The 21,073-nt window shown below is 40.0% G+C and overlaps 1 protein-coding gene across 1 annotated transcript; it reads right to left on the bottom strand.

Moving 5' to 3' along the window:
• Nucleotides 1-368: 368 nt before the first annotated feature.
• Nucleotides 369-9,967, bottom strand: LOC143885296 (uncharacterized protein At4g06598-like). Its single transcript, XM_077389402.1, has 5 exons — nt 9,891-9,967; nt 2,017-2,791; nt 1,701-1,776; nt 1,478-1,604; nt 369-838 (listed from the first exon to the last, which is right to left on the bottom strand). Exons 2-5 carry the CDS (start codon nt 2,769-2,771, stop codon nt 582-584), a joined length of 1,215 nt encoding a protein of 404 aa, XP_077245517.1. The 5' UTR covers nt 2,772-2,791; nt 9,891-9,967; the 3' UTR covers nt 369-581.
• Nucleotides 9,968-21,073: the final 11,106 nt, after the last annotated feature.

Genomic DNA, 21,073 nt, shown 5'->3' on the forward strand with positions numbered 1-21,073 from the left:
GAGCTCGAGCCCAGAAACCTCGCCCTCAATTTGAATATAACCAATTCATTACCATAAAGCCAAAATCACACCGGATCCTTTTCACCATAACTCAACCTGAAAAGAAAAAATTTTAAATGAAAGAAAACAGAAGAATTATAGGGGGTGTGGGAAAAGTTTTCCAAGGAAAAAGACTCAGTGTTGTCCAGAGGTTTGGTGATCCAAATTCATCAACTGGGCCCTGCAATGTATGACTCTTAGACCAAAAAGATCTTTGCATCGCACAGTCCTAACGTTCCTTTTGTGGATAAATTTGTGCCTAAAAAACAAACCATTCAATTTAGAAAGTTCATGTATGAACCATTTGAACAGTGATGACATCAAGATAATAATCAGGGAAAAACAATTCATAAAAGTTGATTCGAGTTTCCGCCTCCATGTGCACAATTGCAAGATGGGGCTGCCTGTTTCCAGATTTCCAAACTGATAAATGACACAAAACAGAAATTTGAAAAGAACCATATTGTTCTTATTGTTCAAGAAAAAACCTAGTAACTGAAAACAATAAATCATCACCAAAGTTTTCCTGAAACAAGGTGGAGTTAGGACTTTTGCAGCATCATGCAAGGGTATGGCGCACCCTTGTTCATAACCCCGGGCTCCCTCACAGAACCAGGGTCCCCATGGCTGGGTGAACTGAATGACAAACGACCAAACTGAAGGTCTAGATGATCGGCGGCATCTGAAATTGTACAGTTTGTACTGCCACATGGTTGCTGAGATTTTGACATTTCTTGCTGTTGATTGCGATATATGTGCCGCAAACGCTCCACTTCTTTTCTCAGCAGTTCATATTGAGCTGCATCCCAAAAAAGAAAAGTTGTAACTAAAAACATAAGGTAAAGTGGTTGTCTTTCCACCTCTTTGGCCAATACAAAACAGGAAAAAGAAACAACTAAGGACCTTTTTTATATGTCTAAAAAATAGTTAAACAGGATCTTATAAGCAAATGGTTTTGCAAATATGGTTATAATAGCTTTAGAAATAATATACCTTAAAGTTTCTAAAAAGGTCTTAATGCCCAATTGCAAATAAGATTAAATTAAAATAAGCAAATAAGGGTTATATTAGATTTAGAAATAATATACCTAATAGTTTCCAAAAAAGCCTTAATGTCCAATTGCAAATAAGATTAAATTAAAATAATATTATTTGCAAATAAGAACCAATTTTGGTGGCATCCAAAGAGGCCCAAGTCTTCATTATATTTTGTGTCCCACCGTGCTGCATCATGGCTGCATTGCCACTACTACCCCTGGAGCATATTGGTAGGTTTTCCACATTTGACGTGTGCAAATTAGCACATATTTTTTGTTTGCCATTTGGAAAAAGAAAGAAAGAAGACACTCATATTTGTTACAGAAGGCAGAATAATAACATAATAATCAAAAAGAAAATATCATTGAAATAAAACAATTATATATCTGAACTGGCATACCATCTTTTATTTGTTTCTCATGAGTAATGCTACCGATCCGTTGCATGAGAGCCTTATTCTCTAAGCTTAATATGAGATGCTGTTGCTTAAGGAATGCAAGCTCCGCCGCCACATCAGATCCTTCGGCCTATAGATATGGAGGGAAAAGAGGAGTGAATATATCTACTTCTTTAAAATAAAGGGAAATGAATATGTAGTTTTTTAACTGGGGCTTGGGAACAACATTAAGAATGCTGACGTTCCGTTCCAGCTCAGCAATGTATTGAAGTTTCCGAACCCGTGAACGCTGAGCAAAATGCCTGCACCACATAATCTAGAAGTTAACATGCAGGTTGAAACATTGAATGCAATAAGCCTCAAGGAATTTTAAACTGAAAAATGAATTACAAGTGGGTAATGTTGAAGTCCACAAAATCTTGCTAATTATAAGAGTAAATCCTGAACTGAAACCATGGCTGGGGGTCAGTCCATGGTGTTCTTGACAACATGGACTCAGCCCCATGATGATATTCAGGATCAATGGTCTTGAATTCACATACATGCCCTCATGTAAGACCCCAAAAATGTCTTTTACAGATGAAGTAAGCTTGCCATGTGGGCCATGTTGATCTGCATCAGATGCAGACGACTTGACAAACAAGCTTTCCCTCCGTTCTGAAGACGCCCCCCTGGAGTCATATTCATCACATTTCTCTGGTTCTTGCTTTTCTGCTATTAACCACTCTTTGCCATGGTGAAAACCCGAGGACCCAAAATTTGCTAGCATGGGGCTATCTGACACAGATGGAACATAACTCTGAAATCCAGAAGAATTTACAGGAGATTCCCAAGCCCTAACAGACGATCTTCTAATAGAATTATGCTCTGTAGAAAATGAGAGATGGGGTGTGTCTCCCTGCAGATCATAGTTTAAAGACGCACTATCACTCGCACCAAACTCATTCAGGGAAACATTCTCTAACTTAAAAAAACCATCTGGCATATCCATATAAGCAATAGAATCACTAGAGGAACGCCGATGGTTGATTCTTCTGGCAGGTGTCTCTGGTTCATTGAGAAGATCATCAAGCCAGGAAGGCTGTTCCTCCATGATGGAGCTCACTGAAGAGGTTCGTTGATGCACTCTGTGGTCTCCCTTAGGAACTGGCATATGTTTTTTCCCCATTGGGGGACTCGATTCACTCTCAGTTGACATCTGGGTCATGCCCGGTAATGGGCTTCGAGGAGGAAGCTTTGACGTTCGTCCAGAATATGACCAGTTGGTCAAGTGCGGTAACCCTTTGTTGTTAAACATTCCTGCAGTTGAAAGTTCTCCTATTCAGAGAAGGAAGTATTAGTGTGATACTGTAACAATGCCCGTCACTGAGACGGCCAACAGATACCCAACTCCGAATGATTTATATTAGTATCCTCATTAACATTAAATAATGAATGTCTAATGCAACCTAAACACAGAATAAACATAACAAGTGATGTGGATAGATTATACCTACATATCAACCTTAATGAAGCAAAAAAGTATAACGTGGACAGGGAATTTGCAATCATTGAAAGAATAACTGGCAAGAACAATAATTAAATAATGCACCAAAAGGTAATATTTCCACCTTCATAGACATATTAGCATTCTATCTTACTTTTCTAGACAAAAGGTACCGCTGCATATCGGCTTTGAAAATTATAAGTTATAATTATACTGATTGTTTCCCTCCTTTTCTTCTCGTCTTCTTTGTTTTCCTTCCCATTCATGTGGTTTGCCACGATGTTACTGCCCATGGGCACAGCAAAACCTGAATCCAGTATCAAGATGAGAAAAGGAAAAGATCAAGGCATAAAGATATACCTCCCAATGAATCAATAGCACCTAATGATTCAAACACGTGTCCCTTAAACACTCTTAGAAACTTGCAACCCACAAAAAATACCCTTTCTACTGATGCGATTACCCTCACTAGAAAGTACTCAAGAAGCAATCAAGAACAATTGTCCTTTGCATTGGTCCTGAGGAAGAGAGAGGCCACAAGAAATTGTGAAAAATCAAGAGCCAAAACCACTCTCCTTATAACTGCTTTTCCCTTAAAAGCCCTGATAGAGAGAGGGGGGAGGGAATCATCAAAAACAACAAAAGCTCATGTAATAGAGGAAAACATGATCTACTATTTCCCGTCTCCATGCAAAGCGGACAACAGTCCACGAGGTTTTGTAAATGGTTAACTGTTTGGATTTTATCATGGCAAGCGGTCCATCTAAAGGCGGTGGCCATCTAACTATTTCCCCTATAGCTGTAGCAAGTCCACATGGGCCATGGTTGTCCAACTTATACCATGCAATAGCATTAGAGGAATTTTCTTCTATTTCAAGTCTCTCATAGAATGATTCCAGATGAAGACGCTGACCAGCAAGGAGACCTCGAAGCTCTTCTTTAGCATGAATCCATTTTTCCTATGAGGCCTGAAAAGGAAAGGAAAATCCGACGGTCTTCTCGTCGCAATGTTTCACCAATACCTATAGGGCCTGGGTTGCCAAAAGAACACCATCAAAGTTCAACTTGAAGCTGCCCCTGGTGACAGAATCCATCTTGCAGACACCTTTCTTCTTGAAGCCTTGATACCAAGGTGTGTGTTAGATTTGATGATGGAGATGAGAGAGATAAAGAAGAGAATTAAAGGGAAGATATGTGTGTGTGTGTGTGTGTTGAGTTGAGTTCTACATTTGAGATGAGAGAGAGAGAGAGAGAGAGAGAGAGAGGAATGGAAAAAAGAAGAGATGGGAGATAGTCTGCGTGAGAGAGTTCTATGTGTGTGTGTGTGTGTGAGTTGAGTTCTACATTTGAGATGAGAGAGAGAGAGAGAGGAATGGGAAAAAGAAGAGATGAGAGATAGTCTGCAGGAGACAGTTCTGTGTGTGTGTGTGTGGGGGGGGGGTGGCACGTGCGACCGAGTGGTGGATACAATAGAAAGATAGTATTAACCCTCCACATGGGAGGCGTATTATAAGACCATTCTCAACATTCCCCTCAAACTGGAGTATGTATATCATACATTCCTAGCTTGTTACATAAATCACTAGCCTTGCTTCGGGGTTTTGTAAACATGTTTGCGATTTGATCGTTTGAACTTGTGAACACTATGCAAATCTCCCCTTCTTGAATCCGATGACGAATAAAGTGACAATCGACCTCACGTTTTGTCCGCTTGTGAAAGATTGGATTCATGGCTATATAAATGGTGGACTTGTTGTCACAGTGAAGAGAGACAGGTGACGAATAGGGTAACCCAATATCTGACATGAATGACCTCAACCAGATCAACTTGCAACCTTTAGAGGCCATGGCTCTGTACTCAGCTTCGGCACTTGACCTTAATACAACTACTTGTTTCTTGCTTTTCCAAGGCACTAGTTTACCTTCAACGAAAATACAATAACCATTTGTAGACCTCCTGTCTGCAGAAGGTCATGCCCAATCAGTACCTGAATATCCCTCAATCCTCATGTGACTATATTTTCTGAAGAGGAGTCCTTTACAGGAGGTTTCTTCAGATATTTCACTATTTGAATAACTGCCGACCAATGAGACGTCCGTTGTGTACTCATATACTCACTAACTACGCCAATTGCATAAGTGATATCCAGATGTGTGACAGTTAGGTAAATGTTGTAAGTCTATGTGTACCCCTTTAGAAGCAATCTGTAAGTCTATGTGTAAGTCTATGTGTACCCCTTTAGAACCAATCTAGCCTTCAATCTCCGGTCCCAACCACCCACCGAAGATTAAATAGAGGGCCTTGCATCTCCAACTAGCCCTCCTCCAAGGGAGGCATGGCGAAAGATCATCGGAGGCTCCTTGCAGCCGTCCACCAGCAAAGGATGGCCCTTCTCGGATCCAATGTGGCCTTCCCCTTCACCGAGAAAGCCTTATTCAATGGCCCCTCTTCCTTCTCTGTGGGGTGCTTGCTCTTTCCGCTGACCTTTCGGGAGGCCGGCTCCACCAGCTTGGACGAAATCCCAGTCGTATCTTTACAGGCCGCCCCCGTTGAGGAAGGAGGAAGCACGGATTTCCTCGACGTCATTTCTGCAAAAAGAGAAGAAAACCTCAGAATACATAGAGTACAAAAGAAATCAACAAAGGCCTGATAATGGGAATTACCAGCAAGATCATCGCCGACCTCCTTAACCTCATTCACCACTTTCACAACAGAGCCACCGACCCCCTAATATTCCCTCGGACCAATCTTCAACTCATATTTTATCAGATTACTCTCTAGCCTGAACTCCCGGTAGTCTATGGTCTCATCGGACGAAATTTCTTGATAAATTGTTTATTCAGCAGCGCCTCCCCCCCCCCCCCCCCCCCAACCTTAGCAAAGAATGCATATTCCACTCTGTCGCCTCCTTCCAAACAAAGGAAAACATGTACTTTACGTCTTCAGGGGGCTTCATGAAGAAAAATTTGATTTTCCACCCCTTGATCGAAAACGGGGTCCCATACGCAATCTTCACCTCTCTGATGGGCCAAAGACCACCATCCCTCTTCTCCGGCTTGCTTATTTAGGGAGAAGCAATTTCAGAGTATAATTAGCAAGCCCCAAACTTTGCATTTCTTGACTTCATCCATAAATGTCAGGATGTGCCGCCAGCTAGAAAGACAGGGCCAAGTCTATGATACCCAACATTGGAAACCGAACCCCCCGCCCCTCAGGGCCTCCTCATAAAAAGCAAACTCCCACTCTTCCGAACTCTCACAAACCCGCTCATTCTTCTTAGGGAGGCGAAGCCCATACTCCTTCGGGATTTTATACTCCCTCCTAATCCTCTTTATATCCTCCTTCAACCGACATGCGAAGCATGTGGCACCCTCGGGCTTGTATACCTTCTCCTGCCGCGGTTTGGAAATCGGCGTCCCACCCCTCGAAGGCACATTCGGGGGAAGACCGCTCGACTTCTAAGAGGACCCCTCACCCCCACCAATCCTCTGTATGGGCGAAGAGCTTGACTCATCTACCTGAATGGGTTCCGCACTTTCCGACTAGTTTTGGGAGTCAAAGGCCTCCGACATATTGAGAACATGAAAAAGAAGAAGAAGAAAAGGACAATGAAAGGAGGTGGAAGCAAAGAGCGACTCACTGAGTTTTTGGAAGACTTGGGGAAGACTGCCGAAAAGCAACAGTGAAAATTTCAAACCGCTAGGGAAGGTGACCAGAGGACTACTGAAACCGTCGGAGAAATAAGGTACACGTGAAGAGATGATTAAAAAGGAGAAATGGCTTGCACCTTTATATAGTAGAGAGGAGGATCCCTCCACGAATAAACAGTCCTGTCGCTTCGGAAGACGAAATCCCCACCACATGTCATTTCCCGAATTAATCTAGAATGCCGCGACAGTTGTTGTCGCGTTTTCATTAATGAATAAGCGTCATTCCACCTGCAGAACAACGTCAAGTCCTCCCTAAAGTGGCACGTTTTCAAAAGCACCTTGTGGCGATTTAAATTACCGTAAAAAGGAAACCTAAAAAAAGTCGCCAAGTGTCGATCGCCGAGTCTTCGTGGAGCTGTTACAATTTCCAAAGGACGACCCTCAAAGAGAGATAATCGATTTTCTTGGAACCCTCCGCAAAGACCGCTTGACCATCTCCATGCTTGGACACCCACGCGAGAAGGACTCCCGAGCCTCCAACATCCAAACGGCCAACCAAAGCCATGTCTCGAAAACAAGCAGGCCTTGACTAACGTACTTCCCCGACCTTTGTGACACGGCTCGAGGAAATAGGGGCCAAATGTTGGGATCAGAATCCCCCACGGACACATGGCGGGATATGATGAGCACCCGGCAGCAGCACGCCGGTGGGTAATTGTGCCCCTTTTCTCGCCATCCTCCCTAACACACGGCATCTCCCACACATGCGGTGCTAGAAATTATGACCAGCCTCCTTGCAGGCCAATCAATCCTTCCCAAAATTAAATGCGCATGCTATGGCCCATCATCATCCCTTCACCTATGAAACCATGACATGGATCATACACCAAGGGACAGTGTACAAGTTTCGCTCCTTACAAAAGCCCCGGCGCTCAAAAAAGCAAGCTAGTGTGTGTGAAAATCTTCCAAAACCTCCTCATCATCTTCAACCTCGAAACCCTGAGATAAGCTTATATTTCTTTCATTTTACATCACTTGGTTTTCACTGTGAAATCAAATTCTGACTTGAGCGTCGGAGTGGCTTCCCAGAGCAAAAGGCCCGGGACCCCTAACACTTTCTCTATGAGTGCAGGACGGCATAAATCAAACATCTACCAGCCCTAGGGTTAGAGAACTAGATTTTGGCATCATCAGGCATTCACAATCGGTTGCAATAATCTTAAATGAACAGGGCCTTAACAAAATGCCTTAGGCAAATGTGGCAGAGGATCAATACCTATCGGTTGTGATCTCTGAAGTGAATCTAGTTTACAATGTGAAGGACTGGTGGGTATGGTAGAACCCAAGGTCAGATCAACTGACGTTGGTTAGATGTAGCCTTTTTGAGAGTTAGAGAACATTCTTAAGAAAATATACAAGCGCCTTCCACTCACCCTCATCATGTACCCAATCCATATTATGTATGCCATGCTGCCCTCACTAGACTATAGGAATGACACCATCTGTAGATCATAAACTTATGGGAATGACACTCACTGGAAAAACTTGAATAGCAAGTTCTTAACAGATTTCGAATTTGGATTTACAAGCTTCACTAGGAGAAGAAAATCAACAGAGGATCAAATTGACAGCTTACAACTAATTACAACATCTACAGATGGTAATCACTGTTAACGGCTTTCTAAGTTGTTCTTCTAAGTAACAACTTTATTGACAGCTTACAACTGATTCCAACATCTCCAGATCGTAATCACTGTTAACGACTTTCTAAGTTCTTCTAAGTAACAACTTTTTTTTTATAATGTTCAACGTAACACCTATTAATTAATGGTAGCAGTGAAACAGCAGCTAGGTGCATTTGAAACTTCTTCTAGGAAAATACAAAAAATGGTCAGATGGGTTTAATAGGTAGTTACGTACTCTATTCTACAATTTTTGATAGAACACCGTTCTATCAAAACAGAAAATAAAGAAGAAAAAGAAAGAATAGTGAAAGATGAAGAAATCAGGGAGTTAAGTCGAGGAAACTCAGGCCTCCAATGTGCAAGAGGCCAAGAGCACTAAAACAAGTATCATTGCTTGAGAATGGCCATACGGCATCTACATGATTTATAGAAATCTATGGTAGCAAAATAAGGAAACAAAATCAGAAGAATACACTCAACTCAACTCAACTAAGCCTTTGTCCCAGACTAGTTGGGGTCGGCTAAACGAAATCAGAAGAATAAAAAGGAAAATATGAAAACCTAGGTTATGGAAATATTCTAAAAAGGAAACAATCATAACATCCCCCACCCTTAATTTCAACCTTGTCCTCAAGGTTGACTAGCAATAAACTCCAGAAATTTCTGATAGAGGGAATGGTAAGGCTCCCACGTGGAATCTTCAATTGGCAAATCTTTCCATTCCACAAGAACCTCAGTCACTGCTTGATTATTGCGCTTGACAACCCATTTGGGTTTTAACTTCGCCTGTTGGAGACTGAGTTTCCTCAAATTAATTCATTGTCTTCCTCTTTCTATCATCTCCGTCTCTATTTTCTTTTCTGAGAGAACAGTTTTCTATCAAATTGGTATCAGAGCGGTTTATTGGTTCTTACATGCCATTAAGAATCTAAAGGCTTATTCCATGACTATGGAAAGTAAGAATGGATAGTCTTTAGAAGAAACAATCGTAACAATTTTTTTCCCCCAGCCATTTAATTATTTGCCATCAGATACTTGTAATCCAATCTTTGAGTAAAGGAAAAGCTAAAGGCTGCAATTGATGAAAGGATTTTACAAAAAATAGGAAAAATTGACAGTGAAGAAGAGGATTTTAGCCTCTATTCCAGCTCTAGTGTTTTCCTCTCATATTCTAGTACCAAAAAAGGCCCAGATTTTCAAGTTCACAAACAACTGCAAAAATCGCCTTTATTTCAGTTTCTGTTTTTATGATTACAATCATTTCTTCTTTTTTTTGAAGAAGATGATTACAATCATTTTCTATGATGTATATTATGCATTTTCCTTTATCTATACCAAATATACCAAATTGCAAGAACATTTCAGAACATAATTTCAAACCAAATCATCAAAAGAAACACAGAGATTCTATCTAAACCATCAGAGCATAGACAAATTTAAAATGCAGCTCAAAATAAAACTCTAAAGTAGAAAATAAAATTGCAAGACATAGAAAATCGAACTGATTGAACATTAAACGCATAGATCTTCACTGAATTCGAGCACATAAATCCTAAAAAAAAGTATAAAAAATTACAGATCTAAGATAAACAACCTTATGCACGAGCCCTGGAAGAGAAAGTTTTAGGAGAGAGAGAGAGAGAGAGGGAGAGAGACTATGAAGTGAACAGAATGACTATTTTTCTTTTAAAAATAAGATTATTTTATAGGTTGGGTGCGCGTGATGTCCAGTATTTTTTTAGAAAGTACAGTGGGCTCTAGTTCACAGGAAGATCTTAACTGTTCATTTGCTGGGCTACAAAGTAAATAGGCTGTACCCCATAGATGATGATCCTTAAGATACTGACACGTGTAGGTTTTGTAGTGGCTTTCCCTGTTGCTTAATCAAAACATTATATGAGATTATGAGCTCAATAAATGCCCTCCGCAGCTATTGAGGCCAATTGTAAAATGACAAAAATACCCTTAAAAGTTTGAGCCTAGAATGTTAGGGGTAGAGATCCCGTTTGAGAAATTTAAAACTAATTAAAAAGAGATTAATGGGAAATTTTAGGGAAATGGTATATTAGCCCCTTTTTCTTCTTGGGGCCACCCGCTTGTGGGGTATGACAGTACAAGGGAGTCATAAATACACTAGAGGGGGATGCCCCAAAGAAAATAGGTAGGCGAATATATCACTTCCCAAAATTTAACTCTAATAATAATCTATATGGGAGATAATGAACCTGTTCTTTAGCATTTCTAGAGAGTGCTTTTGCATTTGTCCATTGCTGATTAGAAAAAAAAATTGAGAGAATAATGTTCTTCAAATTGAGCCTTGTATGTCATTTTTCCTTGTTTCGACTCTCCTTTATTCACTCTCTCACTCCATTGTATTTTTCTTTTTGTATAAATGAATCATTTTCATCCTATTTTATTGTCAGGAAATGCTAGCGTCCATCGCAAAAGGCATTTTGCAAATGGTTTGTCGCATGACCAACCACAAAGTGAACAAAAACAAATCTGCGGAAAAGTGATTCTGGGTGGCTGGTCTGTCATTAGATAGATCATCTGCGAAATGCCTTTTGCGGTGGATGCTAGCAAATCCCTTTATTGTATGTTCTTGAAAATAGTCATTTTTAGGACGTGAAAATGCTAACAACATTAGTGGAAATACATTTCCATGAGATGTATGTATGTATGTGTATATATATAGGGATTTGCTAGGGACCTTTGCATAAGGCATTTTGCGGACTGACTGTTGCATGAGAGAGAGCAGCCACATAGGCTTAGATTTTGTCCTATTCATTTAATACATCTTAGGTCAACAACCGGCCCGTGAAATGCCTTCTGCAGTGGTCTCTTGCAAATCCCATATATAGGCTAATGATATTGGCACTACCATATTTTTATAATTGCACTAACTCATCTTGTCTTTTAGTATTTAAACAGCTCTCAAAGAATATTACATTTTGAAAAAGCTGCCAGAAGCCAGTTGAAAAGAAAAGACAATCCGAGTTTGTGCAATTATTAAAACATGGTAGTACAAATATCAGTAGCCTATATATATATACACAAATCTTTTGCCAATCTAAAATGACAGATCGAAGGGGTAGGATCAAGGTGTGGTCAACAAAAACAAACCAGAGTTGTGGTCACTTATCAGACAACGAATCTGATCAATTGCATCTTACACACTTGGACCACTGTTAATAAAGACCCTAACATGTGGTCCTTATAGCATTTCTAAATGCGGAATCATATTATTTTTCAGCCCTAAACTCACCTTTGGGGGTATTGTGGTCTTTTCACAATGAAAATGTGTCTACTTGTTTAGGTGGCAATAGCGTAGTTTATTAGTAACCAGAGGGCGTTTTGTGTTCTCACCAACTTTTTCGTCTGTTTAAGAAAAAGAAATGTGCGTGTGTGAGCTGGCGGTCCCTATCCTACTCCCATAACGACACGGAAACTGGTGGATGTTAGAAGGGGCCACAAGAATCCTTGTCCGACGTAAGGGACCCACACCAAACGTGTTTTCCACAATTTCTTCGGTTATGTATTTTGGCTACTGATATTAGCACTACTTTATTTTAATAATTGCCCACAAACTTAGCTTGTCTTTTCTTCTTTAATTGGCTTCCAGAAACATTTTGGGAGCTATAATAACAATTGGCAGCTGTTTAAATAATAAAAGACATGCTGACTTAGTGCCAATAACAGTGGCCTTTATTTTTAGTCTTTAGTACTTCATTACAAAAGACCTGCAGGCAATTATAATGAGAATTGGTATATCATATCAGCACTCCACAGGCCTTCACTTTGATACTGCCACTCTTCATCATTTTCCTTTGGGCTCTATTTAGTTGATAGGTTTGTCATGGAAAAGGAGTGGAGACTAGGTTTTTTCCTATCAAAATGTAATTGAATGCATATTATATTGCCTTCGTAATCTTCCTATTGGATGACATGGCGACAAAATTTCTAGAAAACATTTTCTATCTTGCAAAAACGAATTTTAGCCCTTTTCTCTAGAATTCGAGCCAGCTCTCCCAACCCCCCGCCCGCGCGCGCCTCATTTCCCGCTTCCCACTGTTGCCTGCCCCTCTGTCTCCCTTCTCTTTTCAGACCTCATCCAGGTTAAAGCACTCAACACCTGCCTGCTGTGGACCCCGATCAGAGAGAGGCGGTGAGGGACGGGCCCCACTCGAACAGTCTCAGGATCATCCACGTGAATGGAGAGCTCTACCAAGGAACTCTCGAAAGAATGTGCCTCTCACAGCATGAGTGGCGATAAAAAGGTGAGATACCTCTCGATTCAAGGACTAGCCCAGATTCGAGGCGTACCTTAAACAAAGAAGAGTCGCCATCCAAGGAAGTGGGCCGAGGATCCCATACTATGCTCTGTTGCAACGGATAACTAGAGATTATAAAAAGAGGGTTCGTGCCTGGTTACGAATTCGGAAGGTCCAAAGAGCACCTCGTCCGCCCAAGTGCAAGCATCTGGTCTCTTATGCCATTTACTTAATGATTTTGAAGAATTTTGGGCAAAAGTCATATGAAATGGGAATCAATATCTCCGAGAAGACGTCTATCTAATCATGCATGTCTCGGAGATAAATAATAAGCACATATAAAAGAAATGAAAGAAGTGTCGCCTAAGCAAAACTAGAATATAAGTGACATGCCTAATGGGTGTCTAAGTTCTGATGGGCATACACATGCAAGCTACAGCTAAAAAGTATAGGATCTTTACATGAAAGTAAGAAAACACAGCAAAAACATACAACACAAATCAACTCTATACTTGACTGGACAAAATGAGTCCTAACTCTAATGTGACCTGACTCGGACCAAGATGGCCGTCCATCCCAGCTGCTCTACGTATCCCGACCTCGGGAAGAATCTGAGTCAACGTAGTTCGATGCCCTATTCTAAACTACGATGCCTAACCATCTAGAACTGCTATCCTAGACTAGATCCACTAGACTCGACTGATTTTTAAAGCTTTTTTGTACGATTGCTTAAGTTCAGGTGAATTGTAATTTTTAGGACTCTATATGCACTAACTAATGCAAGTTGATTAGCCTTAAGCTAATGCAGGTGGGCCCTACATCCTATGTGTAACTAGGCTGTGCAACCTAAGAAAAACTATGGGTTGACTATATGCTTCCTAGTCTAGCCATCGGTTCGACTAAGTGTCTAACCGGTCAACTTGAGGCCTCCTAACTCTAGGGACACTCACACGACAGGACACACCATATCAAAACAAATCAGGACAGCCTCCTAACTCTAAACACCCTAAACAGCTAGGACAGACTCCTAACTCTAGGGGAAGATATTTTTGAAAAAGGTTTTGAAGAATTTTTGTATTTTTGGAAAGTTTGAAATGTTTATTTTTTAAAGGTTTGGCTGGACTTGGGATGTGAATCCCAAGCTGCACTACGTACCTCGTGGAAGAGGATCAAGCCAACGTAGTTCGGAACAGATTTCCTAACTACTCTCCTAATAACTCAAGATTTTTGAGATTTTTGGTTTTTTATATGTTTTTGATGCTTTTGACATTTCTGAATGTTTTTGAGTTTTTGACACAAGAGGACAAATTCCTATCATCATAAGGGTAGGACAAACTCCTGAATATCCCACAAAGGTTGGACAGCATCCTATGCTTTGCGGGGGAAAAGAACAGAAACACAGCTCTGCAAGGGTTGGACAGCATCCTATACCTTGCAAGAGTGGATAGAGAAACACATGATTTGATGAGAGGTAGAATAGAATCCTAACCCCTATGATGATAGGACTGACTCCCTAGACTGAGGACGGATTCCTATGCTAGTGGACTATCAAACTAAGATAAAGCTCACTAATAATAAGGAAAAAGAAACCTTGTGCATATTTGGCAAAGGTAAAACACCCAGCCGAGCCGGACAGCTACCTAGCCCTAGGGTGCAACAAATGTGCGACCCAATACCCATAAGGGTAGGGGTATGATGCCAAGCCGAGTAAGGTGTTCTCCCAAAACCAAACGACGCACAAAAAAAGAGGTTTAGCAAGAAAATGAGACTGGGTAAGTCTCTTAGACACAGAGGTAGGATAGAGAACAATGCTAACAAGACTGGGCAAGTCTCCTAGGCACAGAGATGAGATAGAGAAAAATGCTAGCAAGACTGGGCAAGTCTCCTAGGATGGGCTTGGGCTATCACCTTCATCGCCCTTGCAATGAGAGGGGATTCTAGTATCTAAAGAAATTTAACAGAAATATATAAGACTGTGTTAGTCTATCAAAAAGAGAGGAAAAGGCTACCAGATAATCACAAATTCCATTCTATTCTTATAAAAATAAATCAAGTGCTAAGCAAAGAAGAATTTTCAATAAAAAAAATACAATATATAGCAATCATAAAATGATAAACAACATTAATTAGTCCAGACCAGCCGCTGGATAGCCTAATAAAGTAAAAGAAAGCAATATCAAACACTTCTATGCCCAACCACAAACACCACCCCAATATGGGGATGAAATCAGATGATGCTAAAGTAATCATCTGATATCAAATACACATGATAATATTTTTATATCCCGCCTTAAAATCAGACAGTACTCATGTCGATAATATCGAATAGAGTAGTCATCTGATCTCCTTCTTCCTATTAAACAATTTATTTAAATAAAAAGGAATGAATATAATAAGCTTTGAGATAATCTCACCTGAACAATTCATTTATTACCGTCTTCGGACCCCAACTCAAAGCTTAATATGAAAGAGAAGTATTAAATTTCCAACAGATTATAGAAACATATTAAATGATATTTTCAATTTGTACAAATTTTAATACATAACAGGGCATCAACTTGTGCAGATTCAAATGTAAAAACTGTGAGAGTGAAATATAAGCAGATTTGTGAGAGTGAGAGTTTTGAATTATACAGCCTGGTCTGAGAATATGGTTATCTTGACACAACACTATCCACTGAATTAAAATGAATTAACACTGACCTTACCCTATATAGTGGGACATTATATTGAGTAAAAATGATGAACTTAAAATCTATATAGTTGTACAAACTGACTTAACAAAAATAAAAGAATCAATTAGAATAGTGTGACCACCAGCTTACTTCTAATCTAAAGAAAATGATTTTAACCATATAACATAAACACTAATCCACTCTGTTTTTTATTCTTCTCCATAGAAATATATTCTCATATCAAGATACTCTACCTACAGTATAAGAGTATACATAGCCAATGATAATAAAAAACAGGCATTAGTAAATAACATCTTGAAAAAGTATGAACACAGAATCATGCAACAAATAGGGACATATAGCAATTCACACAGACTGAATGGAAAAATCATGATATAGCAAGGCAACTGTCGTGATATGACAAGGCTTAATAGAGAAAATCACTTGCCAAATCATATCAAAACCTGCAAAGGATGGAAAATGGTGAAGTAAAATGAGGACTCAGAGCACATGATCAGTTGAGAATTGTATTCGATCACTCGATCACCAAATAGAACCATTACAGATCATTAACCTTAAAGTTCTATCAACTCCTCTAAACAAAAATGACTAATCCAATACCCACAACCTTATTGATAGCAACCTTATCTGGCCATTTAAAGGATAATCAAAGGGAAGGATGAACTTAACCATTTACAGAATAAACCAAATGAGGCAAAATTTCCAGGCTCCTAGCAGGGGTAAAACAAAGGCTGCAGAAAACAGGGGCTCTTCGATAGAATCAGTCTTCAATGGGATGATGAGTACAGTTGAAGGAATTGACCGAATCCTCCGAGAATTGCCGGAATCCGAGAGAATCTACTGATGGCAGATCTGGCCTGTGCTAGCCGGAGCTCAATCGGAGCTTGACCGGAGGGATAAAGCTTGAGAAGAACTAGTGTTTCTAGTTTAGAAATCTAGAATATTAAGGCTTCCAAAGCAGATCAGAAATGATCGATCAGAGCAGAGAGATCGAGGGTTAGGGTTTGGGGAAAACATGATAGGGTTTGTATTTTAGAATTTTTCTCTTTCTCGCTCTCTACTTCTCTCTTCTCATGGAAATCTCTCCTTTTCTTCACAGATCTCTCTCAATATCTCTCAGATTTAGGTTCGAATCTTGCTAATGGTGTTAAATCATGAGTTTTTGGAAGAGATTTGAAAAAATAAAATAAAAATAGAAACAGGGGAAAAAGGAAGGATTCACCAGTTGGAGCTTGGCCGGAGGCTAGGGATTTTTGATCGGAAATCCGATGAACTCGCCGAGGAAGACGATCGGAAGCAAGAAAAGGGGAAAATCTCTCGTTTCTCTCTCTCTCTCTCTCTCTCTCTCTCTCTCATCTGCGCAGATCTAGGGTTTGGATCGGATCGGAGTTAGGCCGGAATCCGGTTGGATTGATCGGAGAAAATGAAGAAGAAGCTTGGAATATGGGTTTTTGCTCTCTCTCTCTGCGATTTTTTCCCTTTTTATGTTTTTTTAAGAAAACCAGATCTGAAAAATCCTCCTCTGTTCTGAAACGAAAATTTTTTATATAGGTAATATAAGCTGCTGATATTGGCACTCCAGAATGATGAGCGCGCGGTTGCGCGGATTTTTGATAGGCGCACGACACAGTCGTGTCTTATTCTGATTTAAAATCACACCGTTTCAAGATAAATTCGCCCCCTACCAGATAAATTCACCCCCCTTTTGCGAACTTGCACTACGACTTCGCTCGACTCGTTTGCTAGGCAAACGCGCTCGGATTCTGACGAAATTTTGCAGGGACCTAGATGAAACCCTAACCTAGCTAAGGGTGGAGTTTGGGGTTCTACCTTATTGATTTGATGGGGTTTTGCTCAAACTGAAGGGATTAGGGCACGGTCAAAATGGGGTGTCTACAGATGCCCCTCTTTGGCAGAGCATGTTTGTCACGCGAATGTCAAAGTTGAACAGACAGCACATTTTGACTGGCCCAAGATTAAAGAGTTTAAAATTTTTTATTTTTGATTTTTGAAAATGTTATCCACAAGATAACATAGTGAAATAGCCTTTCACCAGACTCTGACTCTGCAAACGCTGGTGAGATAGCCTCTCTCCAACTCTTAACTCAGTACATATTGACGAGATAGCCTCTCTTGCAAAACATTAAAAGATAGATTTGATTATGAATGATCTTGAAATTTGAAGAGAAAATGGACTTGGAATGCCGTGTGAAAACGGACTTGGAATGCCATGTGAAAATGGACTGGAATACTTGAATGCCATGTGAAAACGGACTTGGAATGCCATGTGAAAACGGACTTGGAATGCCGTATGAAAACGGACTTAAATGACTTGGATGCCGTGTGAAAACGGACTTGGAATGACTTGGATGCCGTGTGAAAACGGACTTGGAATGCCATGTGAAAATGGACTTGGAATGCCGTGTGAAAACGGACTTGGAATACTTGAATGCCGTGTGAAAACGGACTTGAATGCCATGTGAAAATGGACTTGAATGCCATGTGAAAATGGACTTGAAATACTTGAATGCCGTGTGAAAACGGACTTTGAGTGCCATGAATGCCGTGTGAAAACGGACTTGGAATGCCATGGCGAAAACATTTTTTTTAAATCTTTCAAATGGTGAAAGAAATGACCAAACTCCAAATCGCGGAGCCATTGGCGAAAACAGCTTTTAAAATCTTTCAAATGGTGAAAGAAAGGACCAAACTCCAAATCTCGGAGCCATTGGCGAAAACAGCTTTTAAAATCTTTCAAATGGTGAAAGAAATGACCAAACTCCAAATCTCGGAGCCATTGGCGAAAACAGCTTTTAAAATCTTTCAAATGGTGAAAGAAATGACCAAACTCCAAATTGCGGAGCAATTGGCGAAAACAGCTTTTAAAATCTTTCAAATGGTGAAAGAAATGACCAAACTCCAAATCACGGAGCAATTGGCGAAAACAGCTTTTAAAATCTTTCAAATGGTGAAAGAAATGACCAAACTCCAAATCACGGAGCAATTGGCGAAAACAGCTTTTAAAATCTTTCAAATGGTGAAAGAAATGACCAAACTCCAAATCACGGAGCAATTGGCGAAAACAGCTTTTAAAATCTTTCAAATGGTGAAAGAAATGACCAAACTCCAAATTGCGGAGCAATTGGCGAAAACAACTTTTAAAATCTTTCAAATGGTGAAAGAAATGACCAAACTCCAAATCGCGGAGCCATTGGCGAAAACAGCTTTTAAAATCTTTCAAATGGTGAAAGAAATGACCAAACTCCAAATTGCGGAGCAATTGGCGAAAACAGCTTTTAAAATCTTTCAAATGGTGAAAGAAATGACCAAACTCCAAATCGCGGAGCCATTGGCGAAAACAGCTTTTAAAATCTTTCAAATGGTGAAAGAAATGACCAAACTCCAAAATCGCGGAGCCATTATCAAAAACAGCTTTTAAAATCTTTCAAATGGTGAAAGAAATGACCAAACTCCAAATTGCGGAGCCATTGGCGAAAACAGCTTTTAAAATCTTTCAAATGGTGAAAGAAATGACCAAACTCCAAATTGCGGAGCCATTGGCGAAAACAGCTTTTAAAATCTTTCAAATGGTGAAAGAAATGACCAAACTCCAAATCACGGAGCCAAAGGCAGAAATATTTTTTAAAATGAAAGGAAAATTCATTGAAATGATTGAAGAAATGACTAACTTTGATCGATTTCACAAGGTGAATAAGTCATTCTTCGCCAAGAATGATTGAAAATGCATGATCTTTGCTGAAGATAAAACTCAAGAAACTTGAAGAAAATTCCAGGTATTGACCCTTCTTTAACAGGTAAAAAGCATTATGCTGAGGTTTGAAGGTTGGGGAGCAAATTCTAGACTCCACTGAGGAAATTGATTTTTCTTGGGAAGTTGACTCTTCAGGAGAGTGGACCCGTCTAAGGAGTTTAGAAGTTTGGTTCGAGATATACTCTTACATCTCTTATCTCAACTTAGTGAAGACATTGACACTGATTGCCTTTTTTGCTTGATATCTTTTATGACGCAAGTCATAAAAGATGCCCCTAGTGTATTGTACTTCCATAACAAGAGTCCCAAGGAAAGTAAAACCAAGATAGGTAGGAAAATTTGGGTTTGTATAGGTTCTTTCTTTGGAATAAAGATGGGATAATGGCTAAGCTCAAAGACTTCTCCTTTCATTGACCACTATTTGAGGTTCGCTCTTTCCACCACCTTCTGCTTGAAATTTGACATCTTCAACATTTCTGAACAAGATATTTCTCGCTTTTCTCTGGTACTTAAACCAGGGTCTATTCATTTTTATCACTTCAGAAAGTATACACCCATTCTTCTAGTGCCAGATGACTTGGACCTTGAAGGAAAACAAATATGAATGAGGAACAGACTTCCAAGACTCTATCAAAGAAAATATACATTATTCAAGGGACTTGACTCACTTTTGATTCACCCTTAGACCTTATGTGTATTTTTAAATGGTAAGGCTAGCCGCTCTCAGAATAATTTCAAAAACCATGTCAAGAGGCATTAATTTCCTCCATCCGTATTTCCGTCATGGTTATTACCCCCTTTGGATTGCTCAGTTTTAATGCTCCTAGTTTAAAAAAGGTGTCAAAGTAAGTCTCACTGACACTACTTGGATTCCAAGATCCTGCCCTGTGCAGTGATTGCTTCTTCATCTCTTCGAGTTTCCTCTGGTGGGAACTCATGATTATAGCATTCCTGGTTTCTGGTCTAGCAAACCATTTGCCTCAGCTTTTGCCTGGAATTCTCACACTATTCAAACGTCAAAGTTCTTCATAACCGATGAACTCCTTCCATGTTTATCAGCCCACTTTTTGTGGGAAGTCTTCGCCTCTGACTGGATTGCCTCTTCAATTTTTCAATCCAGTAGACCGCTACCCTCATTTTGCATAAGCCATCTCATTTGGTTATCGACTTAGCAAACGCACGATTCTAGGCTGCCCTTTCGGGTTTTCAACCTAGTGGGTCTTCAGACTCTCGTTCTTTTCATTTCCTTCTGTTTTTGTTTTCAAATGCCTTAAACCTTTGCTCGTCTCACCAGAAGAACTTTATAGGTAGGCTCGGGTTCAAAAGGGTTAGATATCAAAAGTTCAAACGATTTGGACCGAATCTGGTCTTGCCAGACTACCTACGTACCCCAAAAATGGAGGATCAGATCCGCGTAGTTCGCTTTGGGGTTTAACAAAGAATGGTTTAGCTTTTTAGCTTCAAAATTTTTGAACGGGAATAATTTTTCTTTTTATCCCAAAGGTTTTGACCGAACCTGAGTTGATCAGGTTGCCTACGTACCCCCGAAGAGTTGGGGATCAGGTCCGCGTAGTTCGGGTGCATAAAATGTCCCTGGTTTATAATGTGGTTGAAAGAATTGTTTGGTTTTTAAAATATTGGCTCAAATGGCTCACAAAAGGATGTTTTTAAACATTGGGATTTTGGCTATAAAGGCTCAAACGTCCAAGGATGGCCTCCTGGTGTTTTGATGTACAAGCTTTTGAATGTTTAAGATTCAAGACTTCGAATTTTTGTTTTTTTTTAGAGTCTGGCAGTATTTGCAGACAAGACTTCAACCATGATGCTCTATTCTCATCTAGGAAATCTCGAATTTTATGTTCAAGATTCAACAACTCTCATTAGTGTCCAAATGCTGAAGACAATTCCCATATTCAATCTATCTTGCTGGCTCCATCATCCGAGTCTTTAATATTTCTAAGGAGTTGTCTTAGGGACACATTCCCTTCTCCTTTTTATCTTTCTCAGGCTCTTGTTTCTTCTAGATGTGCTCTTTCTT

The sequence above is a fragment of the Tasmannia lanceolata genome, unplaced genomic scaffold (assembly GCF_043159265.1).
Source record: "Tasmannia lanceolata isolate RefF3 unplaced genomic scaffold, GAP_Taslan_0.1 ptg000008l, whole genome shotgun sequence".
Lineage (NCBI taxonomy): Eukaryota > Viridiplantae > Streptophyta > Magnoliopsida > Canellales > Winteraceae > Tasmannia > Tasmannia lanceolata.